The following is a 19,868-nucleotide window of genomic DNA, read 5'->3' on the forward strand; positions in this document are numbered from 1 at the left end:
GGACAACAACAAGGTCCTTAAGATATCAATGCCTGAATTTCCCTTCCATTCTGGTGCTGAATAACTATGACAGTGAGAAGTTTCCTATCTCTCTCAGCTTCAGCTCCATTCTACAGATAACTGTAGCTGTCATGAGTATGCTATGTCAGAAACCTAGATGGATGCCCCTGTGTTTTCCATGATGTTGAAATTTATTAACTATAAGTTGACAAGAAATGACAGGTTTTGCTGGCTGCTGCTTGTCAAGTATTCTGATTTTGCTCGAGAGACATTGGCAATTTCAGGTTCTTTTATTTCAATCTGAATTATTCATCATAACTCTCATATATATCTTATTTTATACAAACTTATACAGGTTATTGACATGCTTAAGGAGTAATCAGCGACAGAGGGCTTATACAGATGGGAAAGAGTTTTCACAAGCATAGTTACAAAGATGTTCAAGGTCTAGAATGCCCAATGTATGTTTTAATGGCTGGCCATGGACAGTGTTAGTCAGAAGTGGGGTTAAGTGTCACGGAAAGCAAGAGAAATTGCCCACAAGCTGGACAAGCTGAGGACAGAGGCAGAGGTCTTTTGCTGGCCACGTTCCTGGATGAGAATCATAAGTAACCAGGTGATGGGTCAGTACAACTGACACATCTCAATCTCAGGGTGGTTTTCCTTTTATAGTCTCAGGGTATCATATCAAGTGTGATTCAGAAGCCCCTCCTGTTTCTTCTCCTATTTCTCTGATGTGAGTGGCTTATTCACAAGCAACAATTTTACTGTGATGGATAAGTCACTTCACAGCATGTGCTTCTTAGTGTGCTGGCCAATGATGGTTGTTTCATTGGGTTAACAATATGCAGAGTCATACTTTCTTGGTACTTACATTCAAAATGGTGCCACTCGTGTCAAGACTGTTGCTTTATGGAGTGAATCATGGCTAGAAGCTATTGCTCTATGTAATCCAGGGTAGTTGTTGCAGGCTCCCTTCTGGGTGGGAGGCTGTGAGAAGCAGGGAGGTCATTCCTTTGTATAGCAGGTGCCTGGCCCCTAGGAACCTGGCCCAGGAACCCTGGATGTACTTACTGTGTATGTTCACCAATAACCTGCATATGTTCAAACACTTAATCTTGCTTGATTAGAGAATAAAGCTAAGTCTTGGAGATGCTAAGGAATGTGCCCAGGGCTCATGACACTAGAAAGTAGCTGAGTCAGCATCTGAATCCACACCTCTGTTGCTGCAGGCCACACCACTCCCTGCCACTTCCACTCCATGGCTACTCTGCTATGCCCAGCCTTTATGAGCTACCTGGAGAAAATGCCAAGTGCTTGATGGAGCTCTGAACCTGCTAGGAAGACCTGGCACAGCCTTTGAATGGGGACCACAACCTTCTGCCACTTGTCTTCCGAGAAAAGAGCCCTCTCAGTCCTATTCCCTTTGATTTAACTCAGATGTCTCCCTGTCATGCACCCCCCCACTCTCCCCCGACCCTTCTGCCAGTTAGGGCCCCTATTGACCCCTTGGCAATCCATTACTTTAATTCAAGCCATGTAGTGGTAACTGGGATGAGAAATGGGTTGGGAACTAAGGTGGTTTTGAGCAGAGATCTTTCCTGGTGCCGTGGCCAGAAGGTACAAAGGGGTGTGTAAGGCAAGTTTCATGAGCAGCAAAGAGCAAAGTAACCATGGAGTTACCACACAGGGAGTCATGCTGGCAATCAGTGAGGGAAGCCAGGTCACACAACTTTGTAAAGCATCAAAAGACCTTTTGGTGTTTATTTTGAATGAGACACGAACCATTCAAGGGATTTTTGCAAAAGAAAAAAAAATGATATGACAAGGTAAAAGGGGTTTATTTTATTTTTGTCACTGTGCTAAAATAAACTACATGTCATAAAACCAGAAACATAGAGACCCATCAGGACACTACTACTGTCACCCAGGTGAAAGAGGCTGAGCTTCAATAGGGCTGTGGTGGCAAAGTGTCATGGCTCAGATCTTGAAGTACTGTTTGAAGGTAGGGAGGACAGGACTTGACAGTGAACCAAATATGAAGTTTGAGAAGAGTCTAATATGATCCAGAAGAATTCTGACGAAGCAATTGGAAGGTTATGTCACCATGAGCTGAACAGAGGAGAGACATGATATAGAGGGGTGGGGTCTGGCTGGAGTTAGAAGTGTAACCTGTACCCAAAGCAATAGATCCTTGAAGAGATAAGCTAGGAAGTCCTAGTAGATGGCCCTCAGCTCAGCTGCTAAGACAGGAAGAAGAGGGGGAGGAGGGGGAGGAGGAAGGGAAGGAGGAGAAGGAAGAGGAAAAGGACAAGGAAGAAGAAAAGGAACAGGATGGGAAGAGGATGGGGGAGAGGGGGGAGGAGGAGGAACTGGTAGACAGTGGACAGGAAGGCACAGATGGGAGTGTCAAGAGTTGCCTTCATATAGCAGATTTGTCACCACCTTGCTCCTAGATCAGGGACAATGATTCTGTTCCTGGCAGGTGTAGGCGACTGCTGAAGACCATGAGGTAGAGAGTACTCATGAGAAGGTGACTCAAGGTTAGCCAGACTCCATTTTCACAGGCAAGCCAGCCCTGGGTTTTGCTTTCCTAGAAAACGGTCTTATTATCTCTTCTCTTGACTATCTACTCGCCAATAGCAATTTCTGACTTAATGACGATCGCTCTGTGTGGTATTAGTGCTTTTGATATTAATCACTTGTTATTCTTCTCAGATGCCTTTTCCCTTCTCCCGTTTTATGGAGGAGAACTTGAGATGGAAAAACTTGCCCCAGCTAGCACAGTCAGTAACTCTAACCCAGGTTTCTTTCACCCTGAAGTCTACCTTTGTCCTTGCCGAGATTTCTTCTCTCATTCCCTAAAGCAATATTTGTGGAAGACACACCTTGTGGCGAACCTGGCACTGGGTGTTGGCACTATGCTGGTGGGCCAAAAAGATTTGAGCGCTGCGTTATCACACACATTTCCAAGTAAAAAAACTTGCCCTGGGTAGCCCAAATCCAATAATCCAGGTCCCAAATCAGCCTTTTTAGGGAATCTCCCATGCTTCTTGAGTCCCCATTTAGAGAGAGACCCTAACAAATACATTCTTGTATATGCTTATTGTATGACATTTATTGAGGAAGATATTTCAAGGTGTCCACTGAGACATGAAAAACCAAGACACCAGTGGGTGGCCAAACTTGTAGGTGAGTAGGAGTTTTAACCCCTGACATTTTGTATCTCTTGCTTATTCTGCTGAAAGCAATTTAGGAGGGAAGTTAATGAAAGAAGGTGGATGGGAAGGAGGCCAGGTGAGATGTGCCTGATTCCAGCCATTCAAGTTTGTACTTGTGTTGCGGTGAGTAACCAGGGAGAGCTGGGGCACTGGAGGAAAGGGGCCTTCCTGCTGCATTATGTATGAGTGGATAGATGTTACTTCTGGTGGCTTCAGAGGATGCACACATGCCTCCGTTCAGCAGGGAGAGGGAGAGGGAGAGGGAGAGGGAGAGGGAGAGGCTGCTTCTTCTGCGGGGAGGAAGTTGTTTTGTTTTGTTTTGTTTTGGTTTGGTTTGGTTTGGTTTGGTTTGTGACTGGGTTTCTCTTTGGGTTGTCCTGGAACTTGCTCTTGCTCTTTAGACCAGGCTGGCCTTGAACTCAGAAATCCACCTGCTTCTGTCTTCCAAGTGTTGGATATGGCACCACTGCCCAACTAGAAGCCTCTCTATTTTATTTCCAGAGAGATCTCAGGGAAACTACACAGTGACAATTTAGGTAGAATCCAACAGAACGTCTGGATTCTCTTTTGCTTATTTTTTTTTCTTAAAATTTTACCATCTTCCCTCAGGATGTGATTAGGATGAAAAGCTGAACAGCAATGCAAGTGTTAGCTTTTAGAATCTTCTCTTTGTACACGTTAGAAGGGGCTTCACTTGGGGAGGGGAATGGTGGACCCTGTGCGCATCCAGGTTTGGCTCATGTCTGAATGTCATAACTGTCAGTCTTACTCAGTGAAGAAAACACTCAGGTTCCCCCGTTAGAAGGAATCCTGAGCTCCCAAAGCAAGTATTCCCCTCACAGGCTCTGGTGTTCGCTGTGTCATGGATCTCAGAAACTCTTCACCTTTTCTGAGTCTCAGCCCCTTCATTTGAGACACAATGTTGAGGAGTCCTATCATGCTTGTTGAGAGATTAAATAAGAGGATGAGGAAAATGTCATTGTCACCTTGTAGGTGATCATTAATGGTGGCACTTGGCCACTCACTATTCTATAAAATATAACACTGAGGCAAACATATTGAGGCATGTCTAAATTCCCAAGGTTGAGGCAGTAGGATTATGCATTTGAAGCCAGTCGGAGCTACAGACTCAGTTTATGGGTGGCCTAGGTTACATACTGTGACCACATCGCAAACAACAGTTAATGACAACAAATGACAACAAAACCAAAGTTAAACCGAAGCGAAGGGGAAGAAAACCAATTCCTGCCACCAAAGAAAGCCCATTACAAAAATAGTCTCTTCTCTCTACAATCTAGTCTCACAGCGTAGACTCTGAATGGCCACTTGGGGTGGGCACCCACCATATGAAGGGGACAGAGTAATGGGTAACTGATTTCTTTTTTTAACTTTGATACTGAAGATTTACCTGAGAGATGCATGCGGACTGAGCAAGTACCCTACAGTACATTAAGAGAACAGGTTTATTTTGGCTCCCAGTTTAATAGATTTTGATATCTGACCCCTTGGCCCTGTCCTTTAGGGTCTGTGGTGGTACAACATACCATGATGGGATCAAATGCCAAGCAGAAAGAAAAAAGAGTAAAAGAGACTGGCTTTCCAGTGTCTCCTTGAAGGGTACATCCCTGATGACCAAGCTCACTCCCACGAAGCCCTGCTCCTAAGGGTTCTACCACCTCCCAACAGGGCCCCAAATTCAGGGCCAACCTTTAAAGGTACATGCATCTGAGGGAGAGTCCAGACCCAAGCTATAACAGGGAGAGCTGAGAGTTTGGTTCAATTCCTGAAGTTGATAGGTAGACTCTTAAGCCAGGTCTAGGGCCCCACCTTGTGATGGCAGTCCAGTCTTCACCATTCCACGGTCGTGGGAATAGATTCTAAGCATGAGGATGCATTTTCTGTTTTCCCTGATGTTATTTCTTAAGTCTGGAGGAGGGTCTGGAAAACAGTGGAAACTTAACAGAGAACAAAGAAATTACCTGCAAAGTCAGACTGTTTACTCTGACAGCTCCTTTGGGAACATTCTTAACCCTGACCATCACCTGGCTGGCTCCTTCTCTTTAGATCTAGGTTCAAGTTCCGTCTAGAGAGAGGTCCCTCGCCAGCCATGTAAAACTCCTTCCCATGGTTCACTTCTATCCCCTACCCCCCACCCTGCTTTCCTTCTCTAACCCTCATAGAATCATGTTTATCATTACTCCCCCCACCAGTGAGAGCGGTCACAGCAGAACAGCCATCCCTGGTACCTCACTGTGTGCCCAACACCTGGAACATACACACCAAGGAGGAGTCCATGCTCCATAAACCACATTTGAGTGAATGAGACTGGGAGGGAACAAACATAATTATGGGAGAGTCTTGGCAAAGAGCCAGGCCCATCGCAAGTGAGGAACTTTGGTTTTGGATTTTGTTTGGTTGTTTTTTTGTTGTTGTTGTTGTTGGTCGTGATTTTTTTGTTTGTTTGGTTTTTGTCTTAAAATTTTTTTTAACTAATTCTTCAAGAATTACTAATCTATTTTGGTTACATTTACTCCCCTTCTCTAACTACCCAACAACTCTCAGATCTACCCTACTTCCCCATCCACCCATGCATGGCCTCTCACTGGAATGTGGTTGGCCTACAAAGGCCACACCCTTAGAGAAAACCCACAACCCCCCAGGACCTATATTATCAACTGATAATAGCTCTTTAGCTAGGGCTGAGATCCCTTACCACCTCTCTTCACTATGCTGGGATTTTGTTTGGCTTGAGCTTGTGCAAGTACTATGCATGTTATCACAAGCACCGTGAGTTCATATAACTCTTCTTAGCCTTCAAAAGCGGCCGATATCCTCCTAATGTCGCCGTGAGACCTCCTACATCTCTCAGCAAGTGTCCTGGGAAGATGAAAACAGCAAAAGACGCTGTTGGTATCCTAAGCGGCAGTTCCTCTCTGACACCATCAGATATGCTAAGGGTGAGGTTTCCGCTAACTGCTTCTTTTCCCACTTGGTGAAACATGACAAGGCATGGGGACAATCCTTTCTCTTCAACTCTACACTCAAAAATAGCTTCATCTCTTTTCTTCTAACATGTACACAGCTAGGAGTTGTCTTGACTATGTATCTCAACAAGCCACCTGACCACTCTCAGCTTCCGGGACTTGCACATAACTTTGCTTTAACAATGTGCTGTCATGTTGAATGTGCCTTACAATACTTCATTTTATCTTTTTTTTTAAAAAAAATGTGTTAATATTATTTTATTGTTTTGGATGGATGGATGTTTTACCTCCATGTATGTCTGCATATCAGAAGAGTTTGTTGGATCCCCTGAGACTGGAGCTACAGATGGTTATAAACTGCCATATGGGTGCTAGAGATCAAACGCAGGGCCTCTGGAAGAGCTGCCAGTGGTCTTAAGTGCTAAGCCATCACTCCGGCATCCCCATCTTATTATTAAAGATGCCCTTTCCAGAGCCCAGCTCTACCATTGCTTCCCTGTGAAGCTCAGCCCACATCTCTCTGGTTTTCCATGCAGCACCCACCTCCTGTTACAGCTGTTATCACAGGACAATGCCTACCAAGCCTCTGTCCCCCAATAGGCTCTGTAAGGACAGTTCTACATGTGTTGGATGGACATGGGGAGATCAAAGTGAATCCTCAAGCCTGTGTTCTCAGTGGTTATAATTTCTGAGTCCCAGGCTTAGTGAGATGGCTCAGTAGGTAGAAAGCTTGGTTCATAAGAATTTTTCACCTCTGGGATTGATGTAAAAATGAAAGGAACCCTCCAAGGTGTCATCTAACATACACACACCATGGCATGCATGCACCCTCACACATCACACCCATATACATGCAATAATACTAACAATAACGGCAATAACAAAATTAATTGAAAATATTCTTGGCTCTAAGGAATTACTGCCTTCTCTGTAATCACCTGTGACACCTTGAGAAGCCACTATGCCCAGGGCATCCCATCTGAAAAACAGATACTGATGGCTATATGTCACTAAACATCAAACAATACAGGGCAGTGTATACAAACAAAATAGAGGTTGGATGACCTCAGGAGAAAACTTTGGATGGGTAAACCCTGAAGTCAACCTTCTGTGTCTCATCTACTCACATCTGGAAGCTTGTTAAAAAGGAGCCACAGGTCTTTCAGAATAGAAATATCAGAAGGAAACAGTGGTATTTCTGAGAATGTCCAGAACTTTATTATCCTGGTAAATACAGCCAACAATTCCTTGCATGGATATTATCACTTGGATTTATCCACTACTTATATGCACCTAGGTTTGTGGCCCATGGAAAAATACGCTGAGGTAAAGAGTCTCTGAAAAGCACATCCAAGGATGTGAGAAAAATAAAAGCAAATTCTAAAACACAAAAACAAAATTTATAAAATCTGTTTAAATACTTCATTTTGTTCCCATATTAGAAATGTTTGTATTTTGTGGGGAACTTGGGGAGTTTCCAGCATGTGAGGCTCTGATACCACATGTCTTAGGTTGCTCCCTCTGACTTCATTAGCATGATGTAGCCTGTAACATGTTGAGGAAGAACTCACAAAAGGAGCCCCAAGATTCCCCACAGAACTCCAGGGCGGTCTTCCTCTGGTTGAGCACATCTGGGTCCTCTAGACACTCTGGATCTTTGATGGCCACTGTCTGGGTCACAGCTGGACTGGGTGTGATGTCCTCTTTGACCTTGTTTGGTCCTGTGGAGACAACTTCTTGGACCTTGTGCTCCGTTGAGGAGACCTCTGCTTTCTCCTTCCTGGGCTTCATGTTTCCATGTGCATCGGGGTTTACCAGCTTGAGGTTAGACTCTGGAAATTTCTTTCTGCACACTCTGGTCTTCAGGACACTCTTGGTGTTCCCACAGATATTTTTCTGTTTGCGCAGTGTGCGGGCGACTTGTTTCCAGTAAGTCTGGTCTTTGTCGTGTTTAAGGCAGCCAGTTGGATCACCAGCAAAAACACAAGAGAACTCCTGATCGGCTTGTGTACACTGGACCTTCAGGCTGATGCCCAGCTCCTCCTCAGTCACAGCCCATCTGCATGTGGCTTGGTCTTTGGTGACAAACTTGCCATGGGTCATAGATTTGGATGCCCTGCTTCTCTGCTTATTCTGGGCCTTCCCCAAGGAGGGAGATGTACCTTCTAGACCCTCCTCTGTTGTGCTGTGTGATGCATTCTTGCCTCTCTTTCTGACCTTTTCTGAGAGCACCTGAACAGCCAGGAGAAGGAAGGAGAGCAGGATGAGGCTGTGGAGTCTCATGGCATCAGCTGGGTGGACACCTGTTTGACAAAAGGCAGGTGAATAAGTGACAGCATCCAATTCTCAAGACTTCAGGCTGCCTCCCTCCACTCCCACAAGGCTGGCCCACTTTAACGTCTGCCAAGTGGCCTGCCTGCTCTCATTTCCACTTTAAAGAAAGTTACACCTCCTGTCCTTCCCCACTGCAAGAGCCCATGACCCTCCTTCATTCACTCAGTTTCTTAGCCCTTGATCTACTCATGCAATAAGCTCCAAGTGCCTGCAACATAACATTATTGCCACATGGATCGAGAAAGCCCCAGGCCTTAAAGAATTCACTTGATACAATCGGAGAAATCTAAACAGCATCAGCTAGGGACTTTCTCCTGTCTCAGCCCTCAGTTTCATCTTGGAAAAGCCACTCTTCCCCTCTAGAAATTGCTGAATAAAACAATCACTGACCCCTTGGCTAGCTCCAGAGAGAGTTGGGTTTCTACCTCATCATCCACGTGGGTACCAATGACCACCAGTTGGGAAAGGAAAGTAGGAGTCATAGAAGTGTCAGGAAAAAGATATGTTGACTCAGAGCTGAACATGCATAGGGTTTGACTTACTAGGCTGGGTGTGGCTGTGTGAAGAGAAGGGGAAAGTCATGAGGAAGAGCCCCAGGAAGGCAAGAAGGTGGGGGAGGCCACTGAACTTGATGGGGCCAAGTTGAAACAGGGTGGAGAGGGGTGAGTTTCAGATCATATAGATTGCAAGATGGAAGGTAAGGATCATGGCTACTTAGTGGCGCAGTGCCAGGTATACAGGGAATATTTATTCAATGCCCTTTTTATATATAACAAAAATAAAATGACATGGTTTTTACGAGGTATAAAGCTATAAGTAAAGGCAGAGGAGGTGCATGTGATTATTTGGCATCTCCTAGGTGTTAAACAGTGTCCTAACATTTGATTCTCACCCCTCTTAATCCACAAAAGAGTTTGCACAGGAAAATGTGCAAACTCTTTACTGTTAATGTAACACCCCCAGGCAACCGCTGGGACAGCTAGGGCTCAGGCAGATAAGCAAGTTCATCAGGGTCCCTTGATGGGCAGAGACAGTGGTCTGGAAAGCCAGAGTACGTCTCCCTTTCTATCAGTCCTTACTGCTCACTTCTTGCTTTTTACCTTTATTCTGTTCTTTAGAAAATAGCAAAAAGAAACAATGGACTGTACAAGGTTTGGTATGGCATCAAACATGATTACTAGATAGTTCTTCTTTTAAAAACATTAAATCTGTACTTTAAAAAAAATTAGAGAATTTTTGTCTGAAAGGTAGGAAATCGCCACAACTTCATTTCTGTCCACTTGGAAGGTAAGAGAAGGAAAAGACCCTGAGAGAGTTTGGACTAAAGCTTGGCTGAGACAGGAGGCTAAAAGTGCCAGGGACAGACCCGTTTGTTTCTCCTGGCATTGTGACATAGCTTTCATGTTCCCATAGTGGGATCCAGACCCAAGGAGGACCAGGGGCTAAGAAGTGGGTTAAAAAACTCTTAAGAGGAGACTGGCAGGATGGCCCTGAGGATGGAGGCACTTGCCATGCAGGCCTGATGATCGAGTTCAATGCCCAGAACCTGTGTAAAGGTGGGAGGTGGGAACCAGGTTCTTTTTACATGTTATCCTCTGCTGTAGGCGTGTAAGCCCCCATCCCTGAAATCACACACACACTAATTAATAATAACAATAACGATTTTATATATATATGTGCACACACACACACACAGAGGAAATGTTTAGAAGAGCCAGGCTTACCTTTCTGTGAGTGTATAGATCCAGGTGTGCCGGAGAGTGCAAGTTTCCAGTCCTCACGCTGGGGTGCAGGCTGCGCTATTTATACAGGAGCCCAAGCTTTTTACAACTCACATATCTTATTCACACTCCTCCCAGCCACACCCCTCAGGGAGAGCCAGTTCCTGGAGGGGAGGTGCTGGATGGAATCCAAAGGCTAGGGGTTTGCTTTTGCCAGGAACCCTCCTCCTTGGAAGCCCCTCCTTTCCCATCCAATGGCCGTGATCAAAGCGATCAAAGTGTAGCTCCGCCCTACAAAGATGAGGCTAGGATCCCAGCACGGACATTTATTTATGAACAGAGGAAAAGATCCATACTATTTAATTCTACTGCCAGACACTGGGCCCATTTCTTCTAGTGCCTTTCCGTATTCTCCCCAGTGGCTCTTCCCATTTCATAGACGGAGAAATTTGCACTTAACAATAGTAAATGGGTCAGGATTCACAGAGCTGGTGACTTACACCCAGGACTCCCAACATCTGGGGCCTTCTGATCTGTTCCCACCTGGCTGTCTTCAGGCAATAGTTGAAGAGTGAGTGACTGAAGTTGCTGAAATCTGTCTCTTGAGTTCCTGGTTCCTGTGAGCCAGCTGGATTTACTGTGTAGGCAAATGATTCTGTGGGCCCCAGGGGTGGTGAAGAGATAACTCTCCGCAAAAGGAACTTCATTTGAGAATATTTACCTTTGGGTCATCAGAGAGAGCTTGCACAGGTCGTTGTGTTGCAGGTCGAGTCTCACTCCAGATACATTCTAGGTAGGGAATCCTGGCCACAGCAAGCATGGAGCTTCGTGACAGTGACAGTCTGAACTCCAATCTCCTCCTCCTCCAGCCCCTACGTGGCGGTGGTCAGCCACGCTGTGCACAGTACAGCCCTTAACAACAGCATCTCCCTGCAGGCAGCCCACTGAAGTCTTTCCCGGAGCTGAGCTGTTTAGATCTCCTACTGAGATCTTAAGCTGTTTTCTTGGAAAACTGGCATCTGTGTGAGAGTCCTTTGTGTGAGTGTCCTTTTAGAATGCGGTGTTTCTCACTAGATTGGGAATTTGTCATTGCTTAAACTCTTTATGGAAGAGTTGAAATAACAAGCGAACCCTGGCTTTTGGTGATGCTGAGTGAAGGACACAATGAATATTACTGATGAATTGGTAGTTGCCCACCCGTGAAGGTGGGTGACTGAATGCCTCTCTCATCCAGGCTGGTTGGTCACTGGGAGAGAATATCATGTTCAAAGCTGGTTTCATCCACATGCTTTTTACACAAAACAGCTTGTCGTGGAGCCACCAGAGAGTGAGTGGGTGTGTTTGGGCTCCAAGGTAAGCTTTAGCTAAGAGCAATACTATCAAGCCATCCTAGCCATCAACCCACCTCTTTAGAAGTGACCTCATGAACAGAAGAAAATACTGAGTTACGTCATTAAAGCAACATCAGCCTGTTAGTCAGATAAGTATATTGAAGCCTTTCCAAGTGGCAGAGGAATTGGGGGCAGGAGGGAGTGGTCTGGCTAAACAAACAGTAAAATCCAGTGTGTGCAGTAAACAGGTACTCATGTTGGAACTATGAGAAGAATGTGCATTCCAAGTTTTAATTCTGAGGTTTCTGAATCCCTGTGTAGCAAATCAAAAGACACCTGCTGCTAAAGTCTCTCTTTTTTTGTAGAGCATCCAGAGACAGTGTTGACGCTACAGCTGTGCTGTGTAAGAAGGCAGACCATACTGGAGGAGCCCTTAAAATTCCTTGACTTGCAAGAGAAAGAGCTTTTCAAACCTGTTTAGTGTCGGCTCCTTTTGTTAGGTGTGCTCAATGGTTTCAGATTCTGAATTAGTCTAAGAAATAACTCTTAGTTTTAGTTTAGACTAATCAAGACAAAATTATTAGGATTTTTTTTGTAGTTTGTAATACTAGAATGCCAATAATTGACAGTAAGACAACTTAGCTTGTTCTTGTGTAATAGTTATTGCAAACATTACTCTTCTTCCTGAAAAAGCTTTCTGTGGTGGTAGAGGTGTTGGTAGGGGAGGAGGTGCTAGAGGGCGGTGAAGTGGTGGAGGTAGTGGTGGTAGAGGTGGTATTGGTGCTGTTGGTGGTGATAGTAAGTTAGTAGGGCAGTAGGTGATAGTAGTCTTGCTAGTCTGGCTCTTTTATAATAATTGTTGCCTCAAATCAAGCTTTTTGTATCTTAGAACTTTTTAAAAGTACATTATTTTTAACGGCAAAGATTCCTTAAAGGAGTCCATGTGGTTTAATACTTTTTCACAGCCTCTCTCTGCATCTTCTTCCATGCGCACGTGCACACCCAGGATCCGGTGGCATATAACACAAACAGAAACACACACAAATGCCCACGTGCCACCTTATTATCTTTGAGCAGACGATGATTCTAGAGTCTCTTGTTTAAGGTTCTAGCCTCTGCTCTGCAGCTCACCAAAGCTCTGCTTGGTGCTCTGGAAAGGGGGAAAGGGGGAAGATAAATGCCCCTGTCCTTGTGGTGACACGTCACTATGTCAGTTGGCATGTGACCATGCTCCTTCACTTAAGCTCTGAAGATGTTTGTGTGAGAACCCCAGAAACAACTCTAGAAAGGCCAGTAAGAGCACATGGATCCATAGAGTCAAGACACTCCCATGTAGGGAGCCACTTCAGAGAGGATGGGGAATAAGAGCAGGCCTGGATGCTTATGAGAGCTCATCTGTTCTACTCAACCATTGTTAATTCCTTTATTTGTCTAAAAACCAACTAAAAAATGCAAGCTATTGGCTAACAGGGGTGTAACCAAGGTTGCTGTCGTGTTTGCCCTCAAGGAAGTAGTGGACAATAAGGGGGTAGGCTTATCTCAGATGACAGTGCAGAAGTTAATTGCAAGTCAGAGGGAAGCCTGCAGGACATCTTTCCTAACCAAAGTAGGAATTTCTCAGGAGCCTGCAGAGACAGCAGTAACTGGGGACTGGGGTGGGAGCCAGTGATTCTGTTTTTATGTGGTAACTATTCTAGGCAAGTTGCAGTATTAGGTACTTAAGGAAATGCCAATACAAGGTTGATTTGACTCCTGTCCTCAAGATCTGGCAGGTTTGGCTCAAGCCTGGCTCTTAGATACTGATAGCTTTCATATCACACTTGAAAGCTGTGGAGTCATACGAACTGAGGCTATGTCATATCCAGTGGTGAGCTTTTGAGACAGCACAATGTCCTCTGAGATGCCTTTTCTATCCAAGAGAAACCCTACTAGAATAGATGTCTATCATGGCATTTGTAAAGGGTCTATTCAGTTAATTTGTATACTTATTGAGTAATTTTTTTTTTTTTTTTGGTGTTTAATCCCAGCACTTGGGAGGCAGAGGCAGGCAGATTTCTGAGTTCGAGGCCAGCCTGGTCTACAGAGTGAGTTCCAGGACAGCCAGGGCTACACAGAGAAACCCTGTCTCGAAAAAAAAAAAAATTTTTTTTTTTGAGTTCTTTATATTTATGTATTTTGGAATTTAATCCCCTGTGATATTAATAGCTGGCAAAGTTTTTCTCCTGTTCCATAGGTCATCTCTTCACTGTCTTAATTGTTCCTCTGTTAAATGTTTTGGCAAAACTACGATGTCTCTGGAGAACTTGGGTTTCTGGATTGTAAATCAATGAGAGTCCAAACCTGAGAAATAATCAGATCAATGGTCAGCCAGAACAGTCTGTAGGTACACTAAGTGTTTTGTGGTTGTTTTAGTGAAAGTCGAGGTTCAAATGGGTCCTGTATCACATGAGCAGGTCCTTGGCTGATGAGCATTTATAGTTCATCAGTCCTAGGAAAGTTTGGACTCTCCACTCTTCCTTCTGTCATTGTGGGGTGATGGCAAAATGGAAAACTCATAAAGAAAGGTTAAGTCCTAGTGAAAATCAGAAACTCTTTAGGGGGTTATTTGAAAAGTTAGAGTTTTTAAAAGAAGGTGTCTGAGGAAACCATTACATCCTCCAGTTAACCTAGTTTTCTGGAACATAAGCATCATATTGAGTGACGTTTCTTCCACCAGCTATGCCTTCAGGTTCTGAGAGTGGCATGTGTACCTTGACAATGTGTACCTGGGATGGCCTTGTGTTGTGGGCTTGATACATGCAGAGACATGTGTGAATTTGATTTATATGGTGAATATCTAGGAGATAGGAAATTCTCCAAGTTTTTTCAGTATGAAGAGAACAAATGTTAGGCAAATGTCCAATGGTTTGTAGTAAATGTCAAGACAGAGGCACTTGCTAGACTGGTAACCCATATGAAAATGAGTTTTTAAAGCATAAAACAGAGAATTGTTTCCTGGGTTCCGCCCTTTCATCAGAGACAGTCTCACTAAGGACCCCAAGCAGTTACAGACACATTCTGCAGAGCTCTAAGACATATGTTGAGGAGAAGAGCCATTTGCATAGTCTGTGGCAACCCATCAGTTTTTAACTAGCCAATTCCAAAAGCTCCTCAGGTAACTGAGAGGTTTGAGGGAAAGGTAACCTCCTCCAATGCCATGGTGTCTAGCAAGAAATAGCACAGAAGTCATGCTCACCTGCAGGAGGAGTGTGCTATAACACTCAGTTTCCACTCCATCCTGCCTTGAAGCCCCCAGCAGCTGTGCCGCGCATGGCAACTGGATGGGAAGAGTCATGGGCTCAGGTCTGAAGCCATCAGGGTGATCTGTAGGTAGCCAGCTATTGCTGTTTTAATGGTAGCCAGCATGAGGTATATTTTTTATTGGCCAAGTTTGTAGATTTTTATTAGTATATGTAATTATACAAAATAATATACTTTACTGTAACATTTTTGTGCATCCATGTAATGTTCTTTTAATAATATTTACCCTTTATTGTCCTCTTATGTCTCCACTCCTGCTGGTGTCCCTTCTCTGTCTTAAGTGTCCCTTTTCTGTTTTCATGACTTTTTCCTTGAGCAGATTCCATTCATGGAAGAAGGCATGCAATACTTCTCTGAGTCTGCCTTCTTTCCTTTAAACAGGATGATTTCCAGAAACACTTACTTTTCTGCCAATGGTATGGTTCCATTTTGTATAGCTGAGTAAGTCTCCAGGTTGATTCACCCATTGCTGGGTATGTAGGCTGATTCCATAATTTGTCTGCTGTGGATGACATCACATTACACATGGGAATGTGGGTCTCTATCATATACTGATTGCTTTCTCTGCATATATACCCACAGTGGTTGCTGGATCATATAAGAAGTCTAAGGTTAAGTTTGAGAGGAACCTTCAAAGCAATTTCCATAATGGATGCACCAATCAACTCTCTCACAACAGTGCATCAGGGTTCCTTTTCCTTCCTGACCTTACCAGCATGGTGTTTGCTTTCTGGATTGGACAGCCAATGGGATGATAGGAATCCCAGCAAAGTTCTGAGGAGCTCTAAGTTACATTTACCCGGTTAAACATGCTGGACATTTTTTTCCATGCATTTGTTGTCAATTGTACTTTCTGTCTTTAAAGGAGTCTATTTGGTTCATTTACCCTTTTATTATTTGATTACTTGGTTTCTGATGTTTAATTTTAGTAGTTCTTTATATATTCTGACAATGAATCCCCATCATATAGATAGGTAAGAAAGATTTTTTCCCCATTCTGTGGGTCATCTCCTAACTCTGTGAATCACTTCTTTCTTGGGTGTGTGTGGAGTATGTTCAGAAACTCTCCGTTGTTGTCATATCTTGCAGTGTTTCTATTGTCATGGGGTAGGTTCTTATATCAGAACCATTGGCCTCGTCATAGCCATTAGGAGGCATGAGCAGTTGATAAGGCATGTACAGTTACAGTGAAGGGCTCTCAGAAGCTCAAGAGGTGCTCCTGACTTTGAAATAAAAATTTTAACTAAGATCATCAGAACCCCCTAAAACCTCAATAAATATTCTATTTGTATTTCCATAACGAGCATGTCTGAACATTTCCATGGAGAAGGATGGTATCAAGAGGCATGCCTAGAGAAAGGTAGAAATCAATGTTTAAGATGGTTTAAGGTAATATACAATGCCCAAGCTAGTGAGGACCCTGTGCTGGTCTGGATGGTTCCACTGTATCCCTCTGGAGTCTGAGGCCAATGGCTTTCAAGATGCTATTGATAGAGACACTGAGAAGAATGCATTAGCCAAATCTTCAATAGCTGAATGAGTTGGAGAAATCCAGGGTAGGCAGAGGGAAAGAACAGTACCTACGTACTGTAGCCTTCCTGGGGCAGCTCTCTCAGAACATCTCCAATCCTTGTCTGTCATTTTCTTTTTAGTTGAAAAATATTTTAGGTGCCTTTCCTCCTTCCTCCCTTTCTTCCTCCTTTCCTCCCTTTGTTTCTTCCTTCCTTCATTCTTCCCTTCCTCCTTTCCTCTCTCCATCCCGTTCTTCCTTCCTCTTTCCCTTTCTCCCCTCCTTCTCCTTTCTCTTCCTTCTTACCTTTCTTTCATCTTTCTTTTCCCTTCTTCTTTCTCTTCCTTCTCTCTTCTCCTTCCTTCCCTCTCTCCCTTCTTTCTACCCAACTTTCCTTCCTTCCTCCCTTTCTTCAATCCTTCCTTCCCTCCTTCCTCCCTCCCTTCCTTACATATTATTTCCTTTCCTCCTTTCCCTCTTCCTCCTTTTGTCTCCTTTATCTACCATTTTTCCTTTTGGGCATTTACCTGCTAAGCTCCTGATTGCCCCAACAGTAAGGATCTACCCTAAGAGGGTAAAGTTTACAATGTTCTGATTTATAAACAAAGTTGTACGATGAGTGTTTTAAAATGCTGCTAAACTGTGGGTTCTTGAGGCCCTGGAACATTAGCTAGGAGATTGACAACTTATTCCAAACTGGAATGTTCTCTGGGTGCATCAGAGAGAGAATGAATAAAAGGCTTTCTCCTTTTGCTTTTGTTGTGAGGCTCTGGGCCATTTACACAAGGATGTGAGCCTCTTGGACCAGGGACTAATGGCCCCAGCAAGGCAGACAATTACAAAGAGAGTGGCCTTGAGCTACCTGTAATCATGGTTTTTCTTGGGGAGGGTCCTAAGGCAGGCTCCCAACCACCAGGAATTAAATGGGAGAATGTCTGCAGAGGGTAGAAGTGTCAGAGGCCCAATTAACTCAGCCTCAACCCCCAACAGACTGCAAATGGAAGACCCTCATTTACCAAGGACTATTTGCTAGCCAGAGTAATGGGAGATATGTCCAGATACAGAATTCTGCTTGAGGCTGGATATCTAGCTCCAGAGCCATCTATGGTAATCTCTGTTGGTACTCTCTGACATTGCCCTCAAAGAACACCCAGAGGAACCACTCCCTGTCTCCCCTCTCTCTAGAAAGAGTTGCTTGCCAATTAGCCCTGGAAGCCTCTTCTCATCATACCTAACAAGATGTCTTCACAACCATATGGTGTCTGTGGGACATTGCAAAGTGTTACCCATGCAGGGAAAGAATCTGCAGTCCTTTTCTGGTCCATCAAAGGGGAAATGCATGTATTGTCCATGTCCCAAACACACTCTCCAGGGAGAGATTGCTGATGGGTAAAGCCAGTGATGAAGCAAGGGCAGATAGAAGCTGGTCTTCCATGGAACACTGAGTCACCCTGGTGGCTGACAATTGTCTCAGTGTGCCTGCAGAACTTTATGAGGCTAACTGATTAGTTAGCAGAGAAATTAATGCCATGAAAATATGACTTCATCACTTTGGTTACAATGAGAGGTGGCATTCCATACCACACAGGGCCACAGTAATTTTTATAAAGCCTTGGTGATGACAAGGGAATGAGGAAGAACATTGGGCCACAGCCTTGGTTGTTTCCATGGAATAATCAAAGTTGGCGGGATGTTCCTGCTAAACCAGACTTGGGCTTGGGATCTAGCTGTCCCTGGGATAATTTAAGGAAGAGGAAATTGGTTTGAACTGTGAGAGTTAGATAGAAAGGGTGACTGATTTGCACAGGAGGGAAGTGATCTCAAACATGTTGATTATCTTCAGGAATTAGCTGATCCTGGAAGAGACAGACTCTGTAAGTTCCCCAAAGATACCATCATATGATTAAAAAAAAAAAAATCATCAAAATATATTAAGCTGGAGAGATGGCTCAGTTGGTGAAAAGTGCTTAGTGCGAAAGCATGAAGAGCTTAGTTTAATCCCAAGAGAACACTTGTCATCCAAGCACTGGGAAGGCATAGACAGGAGGATCCATGGGGTTCACTGGCCTGCCTGTCACACAGCTGTGTGAGTGCATGCAAGAGATCCCTTGGGCTTCTTGCGGATGGTTTTGTAATATCAACACCCCATTCAGTCCAGTTGAGTGCTAAGGGGTCCTCACAGCACTCAAGCATTTAATCAATATGAGCTCAGGCAGCAGCTGAGTACATGCATACATCTGGAACTTCTGAAATAACTACTGGTGGATTCAGGAATCCAAGGGACTTGCTGTGAGTTAGATGTGAACTAAAACTCCATGGATCATTTGACCTCAGTAAGTATCTGCTTTGACTGGGAGGTAAGGGTCTGTACACCGTTATTGGACTAAGTATAGCAACTTGGCTACTAACACAGTGAGTCCAAAATGGGCTTCTCGTACTTTCCCTGGAGATGAAAATACCCTTGGAGGACTTGTGGTGTCTGTCAGTAGTTGCCGTGTCTGTCTAAGGGTAAGCAAGGACCCCTGAACTCTGCTACTTGTTCCATATACCTGGCAAATAGACCACTTGGTGCTCTGCTGCCATCTGGTGGCTGCCACTGGAATGTAGCAGTATGTGGAACAGGGTCACAGCATTGAGTTCTGTGAGGGGTCCATGTTGACCTCAGTCATGGTAGCACCAAGAACCAACTATGTGCTTCACTTACCTTTTAGTTGATTCTGTGCTGTCCAGGACACAGGATTACTAAGAGCAACCTGATTGAGGCATAAGACCAGCAGCTCACACCCTTAGCATTCTCAGCTAGTAGTGTCTGCAAGCATTGGCATGAGCTTTGTGGTTTGATTGAAAAAGTTGTGGGACAGATTATATGCCCATATGATGAAAGCATGTCAGGTTTCAGTGTGAGCAGCCTGAAGCTGTTCAGAGAAGGCTCAACACTCAGGGAAAGGCAAGGGTCATTGGCTTGCCATTGCTCAGCAGCCACTGTGTGAAAGGTACAGAACAGGGCGTTTAAAGGAACTCAAAGGCCAATGTGACTTGGCTTTGGTCTTGCCACGTGAGTTCGGCTCATTCTCTGATCCAGATATACTGGTGACTGCTCATCCCTCCCAAGCTCCCAGCCTGAGGTGGCTTTCTGAACTTGCACTCACAGGAAGGTCCAGGCACTTTCCCTAACCCCAGTTGCTTCTTAGCTCATTCCCTGTATCTTCTGCACAGGTTTGAGGCTCAAGCTCTGAGGCAAAGCTATCTACTGCTTAAAGTTCTCAGGATACCTTGTTTTTGCTAAATTTTTGTCCCCGAAATCCCCTTCTCTGCTTGTCTACATGGAAACCTCTCTCTCTCCGACTTATGTGCTTGTAATAGCGTTCATAGGTTCTTTTTTTTTCTTTTTTTCTTTTAATTTTAGATATTTTCTTTATTTACATGTAAATTTCTCCATTCCCAGTCTCCCCTCCAAAAAACAAAGA

General features: G+C 44.3%; 1 protein-coding gene across 1 annotated transcript; it reads right to left on the bottom strand.

Annotated features, from left to right (window-relative positions):
* Positions 1 to 7,400: 7,400 nt before the first annotated feature.
* Fgfbp1 (fibroblast growth factor binding protein 1) lies at positions 7,401 to 10,388 on the bottom strand. Its single transcript, XM_031339425.1, has 2 exons — positions 10,264 to 10,388; positions 7,401 to 8,508 (listed from the first exon to the last, which is right to left on the bottom strand). The coding sequence occupies exon 2, from the start codon at positions 8,486 to 8,488 to the stop codon at positions 7,736 to 7,738; it is 753 nt and encodes a 250-aa protein (XP_031195285.1). The 5' UTR covers positions 8,489 to 8,508; positions 10,264 to 10,388; the 3' UTR covers positions 7,401 to 7,735.
* Positions 10,389 to 19,868: the final 9,480 nt, after the last annotated feature.

Source organism: Mastomys coucha, unplaced genomic scaffold, assembly GCF_008632895.1.
Source record: "Mastomys coucha isolate ucsf_1 unplaced genomic scaffold, UCSF_Mcou_1 pScaffold22, whole genome shotgun sequence".
NCBI classification, from domain to species: Eukaryota; Metazoa; Chordata; class Mammalia; order Rodentia; family Muridae; genus Mastomys; species Mastomys coucha.

Excerpts from the sequence above, each read along its gene's own strand:
- Fgfbp1 (XM_031339425.1), bottom strand. The coding sequence starts at position 8,488 with ATGAGACTCCACAGCCTCATCCTGCTCTCCTTCCTTCTCCTGGCTGTT.